Here is a 22,307-nt window from a genome sequence, read left to right on the forward strand (position 1 = left end):
CTTTTTTCTAGTTACCGCTTTCTTTGCTTTTTTCACATAACTCAATCGCATTTTTAAGATACAATTAATAGGAAATTGAGACTGCAAAAATGCTTTTTTTGAAAAAAAAATTAACTTTTTATCTTAAACCAATTTCGTCGACACATTCTGTCCAACTTGCGAAGGAACCGGCTCTCCTTGTTCAACTTTATATTCGATTCGACTTTTTGTTTCGTCTTTGAGTGGAAGTAAAAACTTCTTCACCAGGGAATTTTGCGCAAGTTTTTACAATCGTTTTGAACGCCTCTGTCGAAATTTGAATCGCATACTTTGACCTGGGAAACTTCACAGGGGCAATTTTTCTGTATGAGGGAAACCTTTTTGAACAAGTTCAGACGAACGCAAAATTTACTTATTTTGTACAATTAAATTCACAAATCAATTTATCATTTTCTTGGAATGTGACCAACTACAACTAAAGCATTAATCTTTGAAACAAATTCAAAATAGACAAAAAATCTAGTTTTTTATACAACACTTTTTCTTTTTTCCGGGCGACACAACATCGGGTTTATTTTGGGAAAACTTCTTGAATGTCGACTCAGGAAAGGCAATTCGGTCCTCCTCTCTGAGGATAAGTCGTGACGTGAATTGCGTCATGCATTGCGTAACATTTTGTCCATTTCGTGAGCTGACTTCGGTGAAGGAGAAATCTGATTGGTTGCCGAGAGTGGCTTTAACTAATTCAGCATCTAGCTCCAGCTGAAAAATAGGATTTTAAGCCAAAAACACATTTGAATAGATATTCGGGCTATTCTACAGTTTCTCCCCACCAGATAAATGAACCATTTTTACGGGGCAACTAATAGTTTTATACCAAGTTTTCTATGAGACAAATTATGTTGAAAAATGTAAAAAAAAAATTTTAAGAAAATAAAAAAGCGCTGTGTGAGGGGGAAGGGGTGGGGACGGTAGAAGAGCCGATATGGAAATTGAGGAATTCCAACATGTTTATAATTCTATTTAGGCAAAATAGAAGAACAGTAATTTGCATGATTTGACAAAGTTGACCGTGCAAATGATTTTCAAGACAATTCTTAAAACCGATCAAACTCGAGTGAAAAGTATTGGTTTTCATTATTTTTTTAAATAATAAGAAAGCTGTAAATCAATTTATTTCGCCAGCAGTAATATTATTCGAAACAAACAATTTCACGAGATTTGCATGTAAACGCTGAACAACAACTGAATTAATCTGAAAAAGCTTGAAATACCTGGCAAGAGGAATGGTCCTAAATAATAATAAACAAATAATTAAATAATCCAATACCCCTCCTCGTTTGAGTTTTTAAAAAAATGGAATACGAATTACGAAAGCAACGAATCCCAATTTTACCAAGTGCCAAAATTGCATAAGCTTAACTGTTGGATTTTAGACCTCTATAGTGTTTGGAATTCTTTCATAGAAACCCGTGAGGCGACAATTCGTTGCAAGCGACGATTGGTTGCAAGCAACTAATCGCAGCATTTTTAAAAGGCGACAATTCGCACCAAGCGTCAATTCGTAGCAAGATTACGTCAATTACTTTGAATCAACTTGGGTTGGAACTATCCTCCGAGGACGCAGAGGGATTGGGCAATTCCTTATTTCACTCTGGAACCAGTTCAAAAAACAAAAAATGGAAAGCAGAAAACCAACAATTTGGTAGAGGGATGGCATAGGGCCTTCCAGATGGGGATGGGGTGTGCTCACCCCACCATTCACAAATTTATCCAGTTCCTGAGAACAGAACAAAGTCTGTCGGAGAATGAACTGGAAAGAATAATTGCCGGAGAAAGTGCGGCCAAGGTGCAAAATACGGAAAAAAGTCAGACCGTATTAGTTGAAATCTTTAAACATTATACTAACAATAATATTCTCAAGCAACTTGAGAGCCTCTCATTCAATTTCGATTTTTATTTTCTTTGTTCTATAATTTAACCCTTTCATCTAATTTCTTTTGATCTGATCAAAAATTTTACCGCAACTAATTGTCGCTTGCTACGAGTCGTCGCGTGCTGCAAATAGTCGCTTTTTACATATGCTACGAATGGTTCGCTTGCAGAGTAAAACCTTCCAATTTTTGCCAGGGGCCATCCAAGAAACTTTCAGGGATGTCTAAGATTTTTTTTCTGACAATTGTTGAAAAAATATATTTTCAATCTACATTTCTCAGAATAGAATAGAATCTAAGCTTTGCACCCTCGGTCAAGCTAGCATAAAATCAAGATAGATAAAATCTCACAGGTGTGAGGTCAGCCTTGTTGCCCACTATCATTAGGCAGACGTCTCCAGGGGCGAATCCAGTGACGTCCTCCATCCATGTCTTCAGACTGTAGAAAGACTCTGGCCTCGTGACGTCATACATCAGAATCACTCCGTCCGCTTTTCTGAAAGTTTTTAAAAACTGAAATTTTTGGATCAAATTGTTTTTTTTAATCTTCAGCATGCTATGGTTTAACCCAAAAAAAGTTTTTTCCGGAGAAAACGCTAGCTTTCAAGTTTCGAAATAAGAAATCGTTTGCCAAAAACAGTTGTCGAAAAAGTTTGTTCGATGCCGATATCGTTTTTTTTGAATTCAATATGCAATCAGCACTGGCCAATCTAAAAAAATTGGGTACACATCGCTGATCTGTAGTTTCTTTTTCAAAAAAATGGTTTTAAAAAGTTTAGTTTTGTGAAGGTTTTCAGATTTTTCAAGTATTTAGATCTGTGCATCCCATCTCAAAAGTAGCTCGTTTAATGGCCTGAAATTATCTGTCAAAAATAAAGCGACCATACTGTGTTTTCATTATCACTTTTGTTCCTTATTTATCATAACTTCCAGCGTAATTACTTTTTTACAGAATTGGATACTTAAAATAATTCAGTGTGAGTGATTGGCAATGATTAAACAACATATAAGTAAAGTTGATATTTCATTATTTACTATATTTTTCAAGTTAACTTTTTCAACACAGAGGTGAAGCTACAATTCACAATCACCTCTAAAAAAACCACAAAAAGGGCTCTAAAAAGGAATTAAGTATAGAAAATGCAAAAACAAGTCTGAAAAAATTTTCACCATGAGCCGGAATCGAACCCTTAATGTCCTCTCATCAACTCCATGTTCTCTTGAAGATATCAAATCACTAGCCATCAATAAAACAGGTAAACACATGCTACTAATGTCCCACTGCTAAAGCCAATAATACTATGCAGCAAAAGTGTTTACAAAATTGAACACTTTTTATGCTAATTGGTTTAGAGAAAAACTGGACTCGAATTGTAACACAATGCTTGCAAGATCGCTTTTGTAATTACTTAATTACAATTTTATGCAATTTGCTTGCGAGATTGCTTGTATAATTACAATTTTATATAATCAATTAGGGGATTTTTATCAGTCTCATACGTAGCCTAGGAAATTAGACGAAAAGCAAATTCGACGTGACCAACAAAAACGAATTTAGACGTCGATGCAAAATTACAAATAAGGGAAATTAGGCGTAATTGTATTGTTCGTGTCTAAAATTTGTTTACCGACTACAATTAACTTTCGTTCAGCTTTCTTAAATGCAGATCAACTTTTCACATGCCGCAATTGTATAATTTATTCATTTCAAAAATGTTTTATAATCTTGAAATTAACATTTTATAAATCAATTGAGATAAATATTTTGATATGCAATGAGAGCATATATTATTTTTGTAATTATGAAAACTTGTTTTAAGCAAAAAAAATTTGTTAGCCCTTTGCTTTCCGTCTAAAATGCTAGTTTTGCGTATTTAACGTCTAAATTCTAATTTACCGTCTAAATGCTAATTTAACGTCTAAATTAGTTTTTGTTGGTCACGTCTAAGTTGCTTATCGTCTAATTTCCTAACCCCCGTCTCAGACTACCAGAACAAAAGATTAACAAGACTGCTCGTATCAGGGCGAAGCCCTGAATGTTCCGACTGCCTTTTAGGGTTTATGGAGCAGTAGTAACATAAAAAAATTAAATGTAATGAAATAAAAATGAAAAAAAATTCTAAAATTTGAAACTTTTTGATGAAATCATCCCCCCCACACGCCTTATAAACAACAAAAAAATAGATTTCGCTCATTGTAACAAATAAATTATGGCAAATACGCTTCTTTCATTCAATTTGGAACGATTTCTAAGACGGATTAAATCTCCGCTTACGCGTTAATAGCGCGAAATATATCGCGCGTTAATTGTCCCAAATTGGCCAAAATGGCACTCTTTAAACCCCCATAACTAAACGAAAAACAATCACAGGTAAAATATCTTTTCAAATTTAAGCTCAGGACAACAATAGCTTTCGAATGATGTGAAAAAATCCCGTCAAAAATGGCCAGTAAAGAAGTCGAAATTTGTCTGAAGAAAAAACCCACCGCGAGCACAAATATTCCGTTACTTTCGTTACGAAAGTCGGAACAATCAATTGCATTAATACTTTGTTTTACAAAATCATAATATTTTAAAAAAATTATTATCGTGATTTTTTTAAATTACTATTAGTAACTTTAACTGATTGAGCTTACCTGAAGTAGTTCCTGGTGAGTGCCCTGAACTTCTCCTGGCCACAAGTGTCCCACAGCTGCAGAGTGCAGGGGGTGTTCCTGACCATGACACTCTTCAGCAGGAAGTCAATTCCCACTGTGGAGGGGAGTCTGTCTTGGAACTGATCGCAGTGGAATCGCTGGATGAAGGAAGTCTTACCCACACACGTGTCGCCTGGAAAGTCAAGCTGAACAAATAACGGATCTCTTTAACTATATCCCCCATATCGCAAAAAGGGGGAGGGTTTCGTTACTAGGAATAAAGTTCTGATATGCTTAACCGTTGATTTGTTTCTTTATAGAGGGATATTCGTTACTAGGTACCCGAGGGGGGATATAGTTAAAAATCAAAGCTGAAGAAATAACGGATCTCTTCAACTATATCCCTCATTTTGCAAAAAGGGGGAGGGTATTCGTTATTAGGTATAAGTTCTGATATAATTAACCGTAGATTTATTTCTTTATAGAGGTATATTCGTTACTAGGTACCCGAGGGGGGATATAGTTAAAAATCAAAGCTGAAGAAATAACGGATCTCTTCAACTATATCCCCCATTTTGCAAAAAGGGGGGTTTCGTTACTAGGAATAAAGTTCTGATGTGCTTAACCGTTGATTTATTTCTTTATAGAGGGATATTCGTTACTAGGTACCCGAGGGGGGATATAGTTAAAAATCAAAGCTGAAGAAATAACGGATCTCTTCAACTATATCCCCCATTTTGCAAAAAGGGGGGTTTCGTTACTAGGAATAAAGTTCTGATGTGCTTAACCGTTGATTTATTTCTTTATAGAGGGATATTCGTTACTAGGTACCCGAGGGGGGATATAGTTAAAAATCAAAGCTGAAGAAATAACGGATCTCTTCAACTATATCCCCCATTTTGCAAAAAGGGGGGTTTCGTTACTAGGAATAAAGTTCTGATGTGCTTAACCGTTGATTTGTTTCTTTATAGAGGTATATTCGTTACTAGGTACCCGAGGGGGGATATAGTTAAAAATCAAAGCTGAAGAAATAACGGATCTCTTCAACTATATCCCCCATTTTGCAAAAAGGGGGAAGGTTTCGTTACTAGGAATAAAGTTCTGATATGCTTACTGTTGATTTATTTCTTTATAGAAGGATATTCTTTTTTAGGTACCCGAGGGGGGGGGGATAGTTAAAAAGATCGAAAATAACCAATGAATACAAAATACTAAATTGTTTTCAGGCAGGAAAAAAAACAAAAGTTCACGAAATGACACTCCAGTAAATTTTTAACTGCCAAATAATCTTAAAGAAAAATAAGCAATTCTAACACAAAGAAACAAAAAAAGCGGTCGAAGCAAAAATTTTTTTTAGAGAAAATCATCTCATAGGGTAAAAAAAGAAAAGCTCACCCAAGAACACGACTTTGAACACTTTCTCATTGGGTGTATTTGTGTAGAGATTAGTAGTGGATTCGGCCTCTCTGATATGTTCATTTACTGCGTGGCTGATGCCCCCAACTGAGTCTAGACTGATTGTCGAACTCTTTGACCCCCGTGACCTTTGACCCAAAAGTTCAAAGCAGACTCAATTGACCGCCAGAAACAATTTAAACGCGGAAGACTCAATGATATCTTCAATTTATATATTTTCAGAGTAAACTATGTTTCTATTTACAGCATGCTGTGTTTTATAACTGATTTTTTTTTCAATATATATTTTTGGAGGAAAAAGATTTTTTTTGCAATTTTTTAGGAAAAAAAAGAGTACTCTGAAAGTCAAACGTTCATGTACTCAAGAATTTTTTTCATTTTTCGGTCAAGTAAGTCCGCTGTTTTATATCTGAAGGTGACCTTGACCTTGATCTGGAAAAAGAGTCTGAGTGTGATGTGTCATCAGTGTCCACTGCCGGCTTGCTCTTCGGGTCCAGAACCCAAAACTCATCCTCTTCTGGAAAAAAAATAATCTTCATTTTTGAAAGAATCAAATCTCAGTATTTTACTCATGAAAATCTAATCAAAACATATTTTTGCTGCTTTTTTCAAGAAAACAATTGTGATTAACACTTTTTAAAATACAGTAAATCAATACTTTAGAACTTAGAAAAACTATTTATGAATTTAGACATTTAGATTTTCGAATTGAAAAAAGTATGAGATTCGATTGGTTTACATTGACAAAAATAATGCCGGGGACAAAATATTTACCCGATTGACTCGTTGTTGGTAATAATATCCCCTCCACGCCATGAATATCAATCCCACCCCCTCCACCCCCAATCACCCCCTCGTCCATCACACCACTTGCACTGCCCCCCGGAGGTGTCATCTCATCCACACCATGGGGGACAGTTGTCACTCCTCTGTGGGGTCCAGACTGTATCCAGTATGACTTGAATGCCTCCAGTTCGTCCCTTTCCTCTTTTAATCTCGCTCTCTCTCGTTCCAGTTCCTGAATTTGTTCCAGAAGTGAAGATCTGTCTTCTTCGGCTTCTGAAGAACAGAAGAAAAGCATAAAAATTTACTATTTTACAAATTTGGTTTTCTAAAACCTGGTGTACTGGACTTCAGACGTTTTTAATGTTAACCAAACGGTGAAAAAAAGCCAGAGATGTCGAAGTCTAGAGGTTTCTTAATTGTCGCATGAGATTACAGTGTTAAATTTTGACGAGAAATATTGTATTTTCAGTTTGTGTCTAAATGTACAAGAGACTATATAATTTTATTCTGAAACAAAAAACAGCATTTTTTGATGTTGTTTGCATTTTCAAACATGTCATCAATTAAATCAATATTCTTAACGACTCATGGTATGAAAATTTTCTATCGTTGACGAATTGTTGAGAACATTTCAACAATTTTTTATAACACTCTTCATCGTCTTTACAAGATTTTGTCAAAGGACTTTTCAAGAAACAAACAATTTTCAAAATTTTTCAAAGAAATTTTTTTTTAATTTCAAGTAAATTTTGATCTTTGGACACAAAGATATGATAGATTCCGTAATAGCAGAACCAGCAGTTGTTCTATTGTAAAAATCATATTTCATAAATGTGAGAGTTTTCAAAAGGAGACAATTTCAGAGTGGAAATTAAAGAATCGGTTCAATTTGAGCCTGACCTTGGGTGAACTCCTCGATTGTCTTTTCCCTCTCCTTCAACTCTTCCATCTGTTCGGCCTTGATGGCACTGGCCACATTCTTGGACATGTGTAACTCATCCTTTGTCACACTCAGACTCTCCTCCAAGTATCTGAAAAAAAAACAGTTAAACTTCTCGAGCCAGTGGCAGCGGTTCGAGCCTCAACCGGGATTTAAAATTTCAGAGATTTTTAAATGGTTTAAGAATTAAACAGATAGACGGCTGCTGCTATGTTGTCTTTCAAAAAAAATTACGGCACCAATTATTGGCCGCTCAATCTCAAATTTTTATAGTTTTCTTAAAATTTAAAAAGTACTCAAAAGCGCTAATTTCTTCAAAAAAGTGACTGCTGCACAGAACATTTAGCTTAAAATAGTCGCCTAAAACAGCTAATGAAATTTCGAAGATTTTGGTGGCCTTAAGATAAAGAAAACTTTTTGCGCACGCGTAAATAAAAAAAAATTAAAAAATTGCAAGGTGCTGCGCAATATTTGGAATAGTTATTGGCCTAATATCAATTTGCAGCCAGATAAAACTGGCTGAATACGCTACGACCTTATAGATAATTATGGGAGTAAATCTTCATACTATTTAGATCGTTTTATATTAATGTTCATTCATGCTATCCTTTTTGAACTTTTATTACAATTGTATTTTTAAGACAATTTACCCACAAAAGAAAGGACCAACAGAACAGCTGTTATGCCCTGTTGAAAAACTGCAGTGCTATTTTTTTTTGTTCTGGACCGAGTAATAATCACGGATCCTGGTGGGAAACTTAGGAAACTAAGTACGATATGTTAGAAAACTTAGTGCGACTAACGTAGATAAATCTACTTTTTTCAGTATATAATTTCAATATTTGTCTTCATCTATTTAAAAGCGTCATATGATACTATTTATTGTTTAGGAAGTCCCATGGAGAACACTTCATTAAACTTGTGCGTAGTATTTGCTTATAGTATAAGGAACCAATTATGAAATTTAAGATGGTATTTTTCATCTGGTTTCTTTAATAGTGTGCAGGTATAACAACTTTTCATATCTTTTAATGAGTCAAGAAACTTATTTTATTGCATTTTTTTTCAACTTGGCATTTATGTTAAAATATATATCAGGAAATTAAGGTTTAAAATTGAAATAATTCTGTTTTTTTTTTCCGATATATGAATATAACTGTCCTATTTGACCAATTCAAATAAATTTTTCCTAGTACAAATGAGAGAAAACTTTAATTCCACTTTAAGTCCCATGCAAACTATTAATTATTTTTAAACATAAATTTTCATTCCAATATACGAAGAAAATAAAAGAAATTTGTGCGGGGGGTGGTACTCCAGACAAATTTCGACTTTCTTTTTAACTATCGAATTTTTGTATCAGTCGAAGAATTTTGCTCCTTTTAGAGCTCAAATTTCAAATTGTATTTACCTGTGATCATATTTAGTAGCACAACGGGGGTTAAAAAAAGGCTAATTTGGGACGATTAGTGCGCAATTTTTTTTGAGCTATTAACGCGTAAGCAGAGATTGGATGTTTTGTGAGGTATTAACTCGTTAGCGAATATTGAATCCGTCTTATAAACTATTTCAAAGTAATTGAAGCGTGCTATTTGGTCTGTATATACAAAGGATATTTTTTTGTACTAATATAGCGTGTGAGAGGATGTTTTCATAAAAATCTGAAAATTTGTTTTTATGTAACTTCTATTTCTTTGACATTTTCATACATTTTCTTAAGCAAACACTTCTCCACAGAACTAAAAAGGCAATTTCAATTCTCAGGATTTGGCCATGTTAAGAGCAGTCCTGTTCAGGTTTCTTTACACAAAAAAAAACAAGACTACTTGCATATCAAAGCAGAGCCCAACTGCCTCTATCGACAATCTCTAGCTTTTGCTGTAAAAAATCTGATAAAATGTTCGGAACCCGTATCGCAAAATATCTTTATTTCTGACCTGAAATACTTCATATCTAATCTAACTTCTGGTCAGAATTTTTTTTGAAATGTTCAAATTCTTTATTTCTCATCTTAATTCTGATCAGAAATTAGCTGAATCTAGGCTATTTCTTGCTAGAAAAAAGTCCCCTCGCCTTCAGTTTTGCACGCAATTGTCCTAGCCACCAAGCTACCGTCCTTGATGAAGAGTGACAATAAGACTTCTTATAACAAGTATTACTTTGCATTGCATTGTTAGTGTTATTTACTCGAAGCATGTTTATCTCGTTGCGGCTGAGCAGTAAACTTATTTCTGGTTATTTCTTTCCAGAAACTGTTTTTTTCCAAACTAAAAAAGAAAAATATCACTTCTGCACATAGAATACGAGAAAACTAGGCTCGAGAAAACTAGGCTCGGGAAAACTAGGCCTTCGTAACAGAAAAATTTGAAAATTTTTTAAAAGCTCTTTTTGCAAATTATATCCCCCATAAGCTATGTACACTACCAAATGATAAATTCTGCGCATTATAACGTATCAATATGAGCAAACTTCAATTTGGAAGGATTTAAGTTGCCGCTACGTTTTAATAGAACAAAATGGATCGCGCGTTATATCGCAATTTGTAATATAATCGTCAAAGTAATCCCAAATTCAAACCATTATCATTTTTTGAAAAACGATCACCAGTTACATTTTTTAAGCTCCAGACAAAAATATCTTTCAGATGTTATCAAAAAATTTCGTCAAAAATGGAGACAATGGTACGGTATAGCCACTGACATCTAATGTATTGCCGGTTGTTTCAATATTTGCAAGAAAAAGTTTTTTATGAATAATTTGATTAAAAGTTTACTTAAATACTGCGACTAGCTATATACTTCTGAAATCTATAATGTATGTGGAAAACGCAATAATTATGACGGGTTGTAATTGGTTAATAAAATGACTACCTGTTGTCGCGCTTGAGGTCCTCGTACTCATCTGTGAGTTCATTCTTGGCCCTGTCCACTTCTTCCAGATTGCACTTTAGCTGGCTGTTCTCACTCTCCAGCAGATCCAGTCTGGACTGCAGCTCACTCATCTCCGACTGCACCAGAGAGCGCATCTGCTCCTGTCGCTCTACAATCGAACCAGTTAAATAATTATTCAAGAAAGAGGTTTCAAGAAACTAGAGGTGGTAGGCCAACTAGCCGAAAGGTAACCGAGCCGAAGTTAGGATTACTATTCCAACTGGTTATGCAATTTTTATGAAATTTTAATGTAATTTGGGCTCCAAGATAATTGTGTTTTGGATATGGTTGTTGATCATTCGCCTTTTTAAAATAATAATTGATGAAATTGTTTTCAAGAAGGGAACAATTTATATTTCACAAAATTGTTCCAGAAAAAATCCCATCGTGGAAGAACGCCAAAAAAGCCAGGCAGGGTTCATAGATGGGCCTTGGCAGGAAGTCCAGCGTTGCCGTGATTTCTTTAAGTTCCTGGCAGGAAGTTCAAGGTTTTCCCATGGCTATGTAACCCGGGCATTTTTGTAACATTCTTCAACTTTTTCTTATAACTCTGTTAATTTTGGTTAAACCTATAGGCTATACTTAAATTATTTTGCTAAAAAATTCCTACTTTTTCCCCCCTAACTAGATTTAGAGGGGATATAGTACGTTTGATTCGAGTTTTTCGTTCGCTTGTTGGTTGCTTAATTTCTATTTTTCTATTTTTCAGAAATGCACGTTTCAAATTGAAACGATGACCATTGTTTTTTGCTTTTCTGAGAAAAAAACCTATGCTAGTCGGTACATTTTCATGTTTTGAATGCCGGTTGAGTTTTTCTGCCGGTTGAGTTTTATGCTAGTCGAGCGGTCACAACCGGAATGACTAAAAATGTGACTGATTTTATCAGTGCAAACCTCTGAGTGTTGACTACTTTTCTTTTCGAATAATTTTTGGATTGAAAACCGATTTTAAAAACAGAAACCCGCTGTGAGCAAGTATTTCAGATGGCTCCAGTTCAAATAATTTTACAAAAAATAGCTTTGAACCCATTTTTTTCATTTTTTCCTGGCTAAAAAAAATCGTTTCTCTGTACTAGGGGAAATGTGTCGTATCGTGCCTCAGCTTTCGACAGCCAAAAACTTGTAACCGATAGCACAGTCAAGTAATACTTTAAGATTTTATTCTCCACCGGATTGTTTAAAACGCTACCGGTTGCAACTTGTGTCTCCAGAAAAAAGTAAAGACTGAAAGGCGAAAAACCCAAGCTGATTTTCACTATTGTGAGAAAAACCATTGAAAACTTTTATTGCAGCGCGAATCACGACTTTGTATTTTTGATAATTACATGAATAAATATCACGGTCATTTTTAGCACCTCATATTTTATGTGACATAAATAAAACCGAATAAATCGATTTTTTTACTGGTCAGAACAAAAACATGAAACTTAAAATCGTGAATAAATTGACGTGAAAAAATTTTGTGATGTAAAATAGCAACTTGATCTCAACTTTTAATTGTTTCATTTTTAATCTATAATTATAACGAATTACATGCACCAAATATTTGACCTGTCATGATATGACTTTGAGCGCGGTGGACCAACCATGTTAGAACGCTGAATGCGTTGGTTGTATAAAGACTGAAAATAAACAAAGAATTCAAAAAATAACTGAAGCCGATAAAAGAAAAGTTAATCTGTTCGCTTTGGTGTCACATCCCAAAATTCAAAAAGCGCGGAAAAAAACTTTTGAAAACACAAAAAAAAACGTTAAAAAAATCTTAAAATCACGTTTCCAAGCTCAACAGCCATTATCAAATATATATGATCATCATACGAACATAGAAATCGATATTCGAATTGTGGGAACAAATTTCAACGATTGTAGCTATACTTCTTGAAACGGATTAGCAGTAATAAATAATATGGATTTTTTGCTTGATAAAAAATAATCCCAAAACTTAATTTTGAAATTGGTTCGTTTTCGTGTCGATTTGTTCGATATCAAACCAGGTAAAATCAATTTGACCTATTTTAGAACAATTTCAACAAAATCAAATAACTAGACCAAACAGGAATTCAGTTGTATACAAGCTTTGTCTTTTTTCATCATATTTTTCAACGGATAAAAATTTTGTCAAAAATTTTGCATATCATACACTAGTGCGCTATATAGTAAAGTGATAGAAAGATATTTATACGGTAATCCAGCTGTTATGAATTTGCTTTGCTGGTCTCAAGCCTTAAGAAGAGTACGGAATTTGGTTGAACGAGGACGTTACTGCTCTCAAACTTCCAGATTAGCTGATATCAAGCGAATCTACCGACCTCTGCGTTATGGTAGCGAACCTACAAGCTGTCCAGCTGCGCGATTCTACATTTTGGTTTCATGAGAAGAGGTGTGTTGAGTTGAAGCGGTTACGACAAGGTGTTGCATTCCCAAACAAAGAGGATTTTCCGACGAGGTCAACGACAGCAGTTCAAAGTGTCAATCATAATGTTTCAAAAAAAGAAAATAATTCAGTAAGCTTGCTCCGGACAACGGCTACTATTGGTGCTTGTACAACCTCTAATAGAAAATATGTAAGAACGTTTTACGCTTTTAAAACCAAAACTGCACTACGGCAAGTCTAAGCTAATTTACCGCCCAAACAAGTACACCAGTCCGGCTTAGGTTCAAGACCCCCACCTGCGAAGGCTTTTTTTATAGTAAACAAGGAGGTGACATCCTTTTTTCGTCGTTATTTGTTTCTAACTCAGTTCAATATTGATTAGGGCTGACCACCACATTTTGAAAAAAATTTGGCCCAAAAATTTGAAGTTTTTTGCACAGTCATCAGCTTTTCATTGGGAGTTGAATAAAAAAAAGTAAATGAAAAAATGAAAAAAAAAAATACAGCGGAAAGTTTTTAAAATAGCATTTATATTAGTTTCGGAGAGAATTATGAAGACAAAGAAATCTGAAAAATCTTTTTAAAGCTACCAATTTTTTGAATACAATTGATCAAAAGTGATCCATTTAAATTTTTCCTATTACCAATTGATCTGGTGTTTTAATTTAGAACTGTTTCCCCTTACTTTTTCTCCCAAAAATTTATGACAAAACTTCATCTTGTTTCTAAATTGCAGTGTATTTAGTCAAACTTCACGAATTAGTTTACTTGAAGCAGGTTGTTATTACTGCGCAAAAAGGCTGTTATAGGCAAATGCTAGATTAATTATTAGAAACAGTTTTACCTGTGTAGTATATGTGGAAAAAAAATATTTTGATTAAAATGATAAGAGTTTGTGATGATTTTAAGCCTTGATAAGCTAATCCAGATATGTGTTTTTTTTCGTGAACTTTAAGGATTGCTAGGTTAACATGCCGGGAAAAAGCCGGTGAAAAAGCTGCTATAACAGCTGATGTGGAAAAATGAAGCATCTTGAAGTGGTTACCAGTTTTTGGTATACAAAAAAAACATGTTGATAAGTTGAAAAAAAAACGCCGAGAATTTTGGCCGATCAGTGAGGTTAATCTTTGATGTTTGTAATAAGTTAACAGCCCAGAGTGCTGGACGGCGCTTTTCGTGCTCTGAAAGTAGTAACGATAAGCTAACGGAAGAAACTTTTTTTTTGAAACATCAAAAATTTTTCCTTGAACTTTTACTGCATGATTCAGGGGCGGATCTAAGATTTTCTCGGGGGGGGGGGGGGAGGGGGTTGGTGGGGTGGATTTTCAAAAAAATTTCAAAATTTCCAAAAATCGCGTTTTTTTCGCGTTTTTTTTGTCAAGGTAAAGTATATATTCGACTTCTGTTCAAGTTTAATACGGTTGATCGCTGGTTTTAATTATACCCAAGTTTACAGAATTGGTAGTTTTCAAACCCCCTACTTTTGAATAATTGTCACATTTATAAGACGATCTTGTGGAAATAAAAAAATTCATGAAAACATAACTGAACAGAAGATAACATATACTATCAAACCAGGCAATACAAGAAAAAAACTTCCCAGTCGAAACAAGCTTACTACAAAAGCAAAAAACAAAATTGAAAGTAGTATTTATAATTTGTATTATAAGTTCTTACAGTTGGATAACAATATTCTTCTTGAAGCATTAACAACTACCAATGAATCTTTGGACTCAATTTTTCATAAAATAAAAGACCTATATATTTGTGACAACAAACAATTTTTAAGTACGTGATGATAAATTTCCATCCCTTTGTTATAGTATTGTTTGCTTATCTTATTTTGCTTGTTAGACAACACCAAAACAAACAGATTTTTTTCTCTTTTAGTTTTTTGTGATGTTTGAAGAACTTTTGCGTTCCTTTGTCTATATGAACTCAATTTAAAAAAGTAAGCAAACAGATTTGGCTCAAGGAGCTGCCACCCGACAGGCTGATGCATTTTTGGTATCCTCCCAGCCGAAATTTAAGGTAAACGTACAATTTCATAAAATGTATGGTTATAAGTTTTAGCTTGAAAATAAAGTTATTAGTATTGAAATAAACAAAATTTTAAGATGGCAAAGGCAACTTTCAAAAGTTAAAAACTATAAAAATTATCCAAACTATCGTTAAAAAAGTATCAAAGTCATAGCTTTTCCGAAAAAGAAAAAAAAACAATACAGACAAATATTCGGTCACTTCTTAAAATGTGCAAGAACAAGGTCTCTGTAAATAAAAAACTCCCCATGTTAGTTTTTAAGATTTTTTTGCTAAATTTTAAAACAAAAAAGTAAAATCATGGACAACAGACAATTGGAAAAGTTTCAATAAAAACAAGCAGACAGAAAAATTTTCAACTTTCGAGCTTCAAATAAGAAAAATATGTTTCAAAATCATTTTGGGTTTAAATTATCTCTGATGATTGACCTTTGTTAAACAGAAACTAAATCAACCCAGATTGAGAAAACTGAATCAGTCAGTAAACTTATGAATCCGCTTGTATTTCAAAAACTAGAAGTCGTTCGATGTCTCGCGTGGTTTTAGCTTTGGTAATTAGAGAGCGTTATGTTCCTTATTTCGCAAAAATGTTTCCTTGAACTTTTACTGCATGATTCAGGGGTGGCGGATTTAAGATTTTCTCGGGGGGGGGGGGGGGGGGGGGGTGTGGTGGATTTTCAAAAAAACTTCAATTTCAAAATTTCCAAAAATCGCGTTTTTTTGTCGCGCGCTTCCCCAGCCAGCCCAAATTGAATGTCTCAAAATAGTACAAAGAAGGACCCTTTGGGTCGGCAGGGGATCGAATCCCTGAGAAGGAAGAAGGAGTCGGCTCCCCCCCCCCCCCCCCCCCCCCCCCCCCGCCTACTTTAATATCATTGGCACTTAATCAGCTACAATGTCTGCTTTTTATGCCACATTGTAGTCCAACCGCAGAAGTATATACAAAAAAAATTACATAAGTTTAAAAAATGAATATTGTTTCAAATTTTTCTATGACTTTTTTCAAACAGTAAAAAAATCAGACTCGGTTTTCTTGACTTGACACTGAGCCCACATTGTAGCTGAACCTACCTACTTTTAGCGCACTTGGTAGCTAAAATAACCGACCTTTAAAGTCGCGATCCAATCGTTCGCGCTCTTGGCCAATTTGCTCTTCAACCTCCTGATTGATTTCAGACAACTGACTCAAACTTTCCGAATGTCTTTGTCTCAACATCTGTTCGAAGCTATTTCTCTCATCATTCGCTTTTTCCAATGCAACACACATCATTGAAAGTAAATTTGCAGTATCGGGGTCCAAATTTTGAGTCTGTTGTTGAACAATTTTCCGGAGATCTTTCGTGTCGACATTCGCCGAATCTAATTGCTCGACAGCACGAGAAGCCGACTCTAAAGTTACGTAACCAGACTGCAGTGCTGCATAATCGTTACCGAATCCGATAGCATTTGTTGTGTAATCAGCACTGAAAGAGCCGGAATCGTGGAACGAATCGTGGAAATCGGAATTTGAATTTCGAGAATCGATACGTAAATCATGGAAATCGGAGTCTTCGTTTACGCCATTTGATTGAAAAATTTCAATATCATCTGTTGTATTAACTTCCATAGCGTTAACCGATTATATCAAAGTTTAAATGATATTTTTCAAGTAAATAATCCTATTCATAAATGCAAACTCGAAAGGTGCAACTTTTGTTCAATAACTTTTGGTTATTGATGAACTTTATCGTTCATTGCAATTAAAATTTGCCCTTCGTGGGCTAAATGGGTTTGCAAAACATTTGGGTTTACGAGTCAAATCTCAAAAGTCCTTCAAATGTTAAATAGTTTTAGCTTTATTATATAGAACAATGCAATTTTGCTCAACGTTTAGATTGAACATAAAACTGTATTAAACTGAAGTTTCAAGCTGCACAAAATTCGTACCAAACATCGACAACATATAACGCCATGTATAAGATAATGTCAAATCTTATTGTTTTGCGTGTGAGAATTGAACACATTTTGCGCATCAAGACATCGAGAAGCTTATAATTTAAAGACAATTTCAGCTCAATCAATTCTAATTTTCAACAGATTGAGAAAACTGAAGATTTTTTAAACAGCCTTTTAATGATTGAGAAGACTTGCGTTCAACTGTTTTTGGGCTATGAAGGATTTACAAGCTTGTGTGATATTAATTTGAGATATTCCGAGGAACTCAATTTGAGAAATCTTCGATAGTTTAGCCAGATATACCTCGAATGTTTCTCAGAAAGTTTCCATTTCAGCTGAATGTTCTAATATTCTAGCTTTCCCAGAAACAAAAATACATAGTTGTGCATAGTGCTTTCAAGGCCGTTTTCCTTCAACAAATTTGGATTAACAATCCCTTAGCTGAAATGACTCATAATTTGAGTTTCGTGGGCTGAAGAAATTGTTCAAAACCAGGACAATGGCAGGATCTTCTTAACTATTTCCCCACTATGGTACCTTGTAACAAATCTTCCCCCTATAAAGAAAGAATTGAACAGTTAAGCATATACGAATTTTGTACCTTGTTAGCTATCCCCCCTTGCAATAGGTGGGGAAATAGTTAACAAGATCGCAATGGCGTCCAACACAAGTCTACCAGTGTTCTCACTTGGGCCAATGATTCGGCTTTTTGATCCAACTTTTGAAGAAGGTGACAGATTATTTGTGCTTAGGGATTATCGTTCCAAACTGAATAGAGGCATGCTATTCGGTCTACTTAATACTTAGCTATATGCAAAACAAATCATTTGTTGTTTTTTTTTCCAAACCAAACACTATTTCATAAACCTAAAACGACAGTTGCAACAATCAGAGCTTCGCTCAGATACGAGCAGCCTTGTTGTTCTGACTTTCAAAGAAAAAGACAGGATATTCGTGATCGGGGTGGTTTTTTTTTCTTCAAACAAATTTCGACTTTTGAACTAGCCATTTTTGACATATTTTCCCACCACTTAAAAATTCAGAGGCTGAAAAAACTAGGTGAACCAAAATTTTTGTATGTCTCGATAAAAAAACAACTAGAATCCAGCTAAAGCTGGAGGTACATGTTTGAAATTGAATGAAATTGCTACAGTGATGCGGCATGAAAAGTGTGATTTCAAAAATTATTCTTTGCCCAAAGTTTTATTTGTTTCTCTACTAAATTAGGTGCGACGAGTAAAAAATTTCAGGATAAACATTTTTTCTAAGGAGCTAGCATTAGTCCAAAAAAAAATTTAGGAATAAAGGAGCCGCCGCTTCTGCAGGATTAATAATCGCAACGGGTTTAACAGAACTTTTCATCTCAGATTTGATTGTGTAAATTTTACGAAAAATTCAAACGTTTCAAAATCTATGACATTTTTTTTGCCATAAACTAGTTACGGCCGCTTAAACAAATGAGATTCCCAAGACCGAGTTTCTCTCCTGAGAACTGGCCCTGTAGTTTTCGCGTAAAGTCAGTAAGTTTCCAATAAGCTGTCAAAGCTTTAAAACTTTGACCTGTTTGTAGGCCATAACTTTTTTCTTAGTTAGACTCAGCGCAACCAACTAAAAAAGTAGCTTTTGAACAGCCTATTCATTTGATTAAACCTATGATATCAAATTTGGCGTAGTTTAATAAGTAAAGTAGCTTTTCACAATCAGTTGTGGGAATTGAACCCCAAATCTCAGATTTGGCAGAGTATTTTTCGAGAAAATTCAAAAAAGTTGAAAAGCTATGATATCGAATTGGCCGTAGTCCAATAAGTAAACGAGCTTTTCATAACCTATTTTGAGAATTGAACCCAAAATCTCAGGTTTGGCAGAGTACTTCTCGAGAAAATTCAAAATAATTTTAAAAAAAAACAGTAGAAAAATCAAAAATTGGACTTTTCCTAGGCCTATAACTTCTTTTGTACAAAACACTGTGAGTGCTCGCTGTTGCAGGGAAGCTTCTCACTTCCCGTTGTTTCCATTTAACCCACAGTATCAGATTTGAGAGGTTAGTTTTCATGAAGAAAAAAAAAGATTCACAAAACGGTCAAAAATCAAAAGTTTGATTTTTCGAAAGGCCATAAGTTTGTGTAATACAAATTGGACGTAGCCACTAATGCCTGGTAGTTTTTCAAATTACTTCTACTCATTAAAACTAAAAAAAAACATCTCATAATTGAGAGTGGGAGTTTTCGAGAAAACGAAAAAAAAATCAAAAATACTCCCACACACTTTCACAGAAGGCTGTAGACAGAGATGTCAAGCAAAAAAAAAGACTCCAGAGAAGTATGCAGACACTCAAGGGAGTAGGCAGGCTTTCAATTGATGCCCTTTGTTCGAAAATCAGGAGAACGTTTTGCGAAAAGCTAAAAATTTTGCAAAAAGTGAAAAGATTTCCAAAACATTCGTATTTAGTGAAAACTCATTAAATCAATTTGTAAACAAACAACCAGCTTGAAAACTTGCAGAGGGGAGTGTTAAAACTGAGTTTCTCATTTATATAATCAAAATAAGGACATTAGGCCGATGAAAAATAGGCCGAAAGAGTTTGGGCTGAGGAATTTTGTTTTAGCGAAACAAAAAAAAAGAAGGAAATACTAAGTCAAGGTAAGCAAAATTACTCATGGTGGGCGTATATCAAACACTATGAGCAAAATTATAAAATAAATGCGCGCAAAAACGATTCCAGGATGTGACATTTTTGCCGCAAACAGATAAGCAGGCAAATCATTGGCCGACAAGAACCCAGGACGTTCGCAGTCTTAAGCATGTTCGTTACGTCCAGGCTAAGTTGTCTGGGTAAAAAATCAATCGAAAAGATTGATATCCTGAGCTCAAATATAAAAAATTATTTCGCATGTGATCATTTCTGTATCCTTTTTGAGTTTAAGGATTGCTGATTTGGGACAATTAACGCGCAATATATTTCGCGCTATTAACTCGTTGATGCAGATTTAATTCGCCTTAAAAATCGTTCCAAATTGGTTAAAGCAGACTAGTTGCCATGATTGCTACGTTAATAGGAGTAATTCCTATCATTTTGTAATTTACATGGCAGTTGGGAGATGATATCAAAAAATCTCAAAAAATTGAAACATCCAATGAAATTTTTGAAGCTTGAACTGCTCCATAGAACTTGAAAGGCAGTCGGAACATTCAGCGCTTCGCTCTGATATGAGAAGTTTTGTTTGGGTTGAACTCAATTTTTTCAGAACAATTTTTAGATGGGTAGTAGTTACATGACAAAAAATCCTATGTCCAAATATTTACCCCATATCCAACACTGCTCGCTTATTTTGCACTCTTTGCTCATTTAGCATCGAACGCATGGTGCTCATTTTACATTTCAAGGCTGACTCAATCGTTTCAAATTAGGTTCGCCAAATTTCAAAAAGTGAAGAAGAACACAAAGGTTTTAAATAATTTTATGAATGAAAAACTCATTTATCAAAAAATCAAACTTCACTGCTGGAAACTAATGAAACGCCAGCCCGAAAACTGCCATTTATCTACCATTGTAAAATATCCTTACAAATTGGTTGCGAAAAAGTTTTTTTTCGTGTTTTGGGGTTGCGCAATAAAACCTAACAACGTTTGACTGTTTTAATCCAAATTCATCGTCTTGCGAAGGAAACGTTTTTTTTTGAGATTTCAGTATTTAATTCAGCACAACAATTTTCGACACTTCCTTTCAAAAATCTATAACAGATCTTGAAGATTTTAAAAAAACGTCGTCGTCAACGATTTACTATGCATTCGAAAAACCCAACAAACACTCAGCTATAAAATCTAGTGAAAACTAATCGAAGTACTGTTAATTGTGGTTTTTTAAGTAAACGACTGTAAAACTGACTTCAAAATGAGAAACAGAATTTGATTACTGAGAAGTAGTTTCATCATAATAAACTGACTCTCAATAAACTTAAATCAGTGCCAATTTGGAAAGCATAGTCAGCAGAAAAATGGAAAACGTTTGCGAATTCAAAGAAACACAAATATTGATTAGACTGTCTCGAACTTGAAGAAACAACACAAAGATAAAGCTCTTTGTTTGACGAGAATCTTCTATGACTAAAATTGTTTCATAAAATTAACCCAACTAGAGAGAACAAAGTTTTTTTTCCGCTGGGAAATCTCAAGACTAAATTCTACTTTCGATAGTGAAACTCATTCACGTTTTTGCACCATCTGCACTTTTGTTTTTGGAAATCATAATTGCCTTTACTTTGAGCAAATGAATTGATTTGATATAATTTGAAGAAAAAAACGATCTTAAATTCGAACTACGAAAGCCCAAATTTGAGCGTATTCAATTTTCACTTTTTCCAGAGAAAACATAACAAACTACATTCTAAAAAGTTTTTATCGCCTGCTTTTCGTTTGGTAATCGTCAAATGGAGATCACTTATTTTCAACATAAATTTTATAACAAAAAAAAATCAAGTTTCCCTGAATATTGCGACTGTCCTTAAGGAGATCTTAGGTAAATTTGAAGTCGAAATTTCCAAAAATGAAAAAAAATTGAGATTTTACCATCACAATCAATGTTAAGTACAAAACGATAAATTTCGCATCTACTGCCCTTTTAATTGTATCAATTAGCTTGTGTCAATAATTACTGAGCTGGAAATTTTCGCCATATTAGCTACGCTTCAGCAGAAATTTCGCTCGCATCAACTCGTCCAAAACGATAAAATTCAAAATGATCAAAACTTCACCGGAAAAAAAATACTTCAAACATATTTTCATATTTGAGCCTTGAAAAACGATATTTTTTGATGCTTCGTTAAAATGGTTAAATGTAAACAGAATGTAGTCTGAATAGAAAAATTACTGCCAGCTTAATTTTGTTAACGGAAGAGAAAACTTTCATTACAAACTCTTTTTTGATAATCTAAAAAGGGAAAAACCGCATTGAGTCAGATATTTTATCCAGCCGGGAACGATAACAAATTCTTTAAGAATTAAATAAAAGACGCTAAATTTTATTTCAGTCCATTTATGTAAAGTGCTTCAAGTTTGGGTTGTTAAGCTAGGAAATTAGACAAGTAAATAAACGTGATCAGAAAAAATAAGCTTAAAATTACAATTATGGGAAATTAGACGTAATTGTATTGTTCGTGTCTGACATTTGTTTACTGACTAAAATTAATTTTCGTTCGAGCTTGGTAAAATGCATATCAATTTTTTACATGATGCAATTCTATAATTTAAGCGTTTCAAAAATAATTATAATATTTGGAATAATGTTTTATATATCAATTATACAAAAATGTTGACATGCAAGGGGATTAAGTATTCTT

The 22,307-nt window shown here is 34.3% G+C and overlaps 1 protein-coding gene across 2 annotated transcripts; it reads right to left on the reverse strand.

The window, feature by feature from the left end:
• Positions 1 to 417: 417 nt before the first annotated feature.
• Positions 418 to 16,981, reverse strand: LOC134853096 (ras-related protein Rab-44-like). Of its 2 annotated transcripts, XM_063869031.1 has the most exons (10): positions 16,144 to 16,981; positions 10,563 to 10,731; positions 7,653 to 7,783; positions 6,741 to 7,025; positions 6,393 to 6,483; positions 5,946 to 6,094; positions 4,551 to 4,743; positions 2,265 to 2,409; positions 1,254 to 1,271; positions 418 to 741 (listed from the first exon to the last, which is right to left on the reverse strand). In XM_063869031.1, the coding sequence occupies exons 1-10, from the start codon at positions 16,640 to 16,642 to the stop codon at positions 499 to 501; spliced, it is 1,923 nt and encodes a 640-aa protein (XP_063725101.1). In that variant the 5' UTR covers positions 16,643 to 16,981; the 3' UTR covers positions 418 to 498. The 2 variants fall into 2 exon arrangements, with proteins under 2 accessions (XP_063725101.1, XP_063725102.1); XM_063869032.1 differs by lacking the exon at positions 1,254 to 1,271.
• Positions 16,982 to 22,307: the final 5,326 nt, after the last annotated feature.

This window comes from Symsagittifera roscoffensis, chromosome 8 (genome assembly GCF_963678635.1).
Source record: "Symsagittifera roscoffensis chromosome 8, txSymRosc1.1, whole genome shotgun sequence".
NCBI lineage: Eukaryota > Metazoa > Xenacoelomorpha > Acoela > Convolutidae > Symsagittifera > Symsagittifera roscoffensis.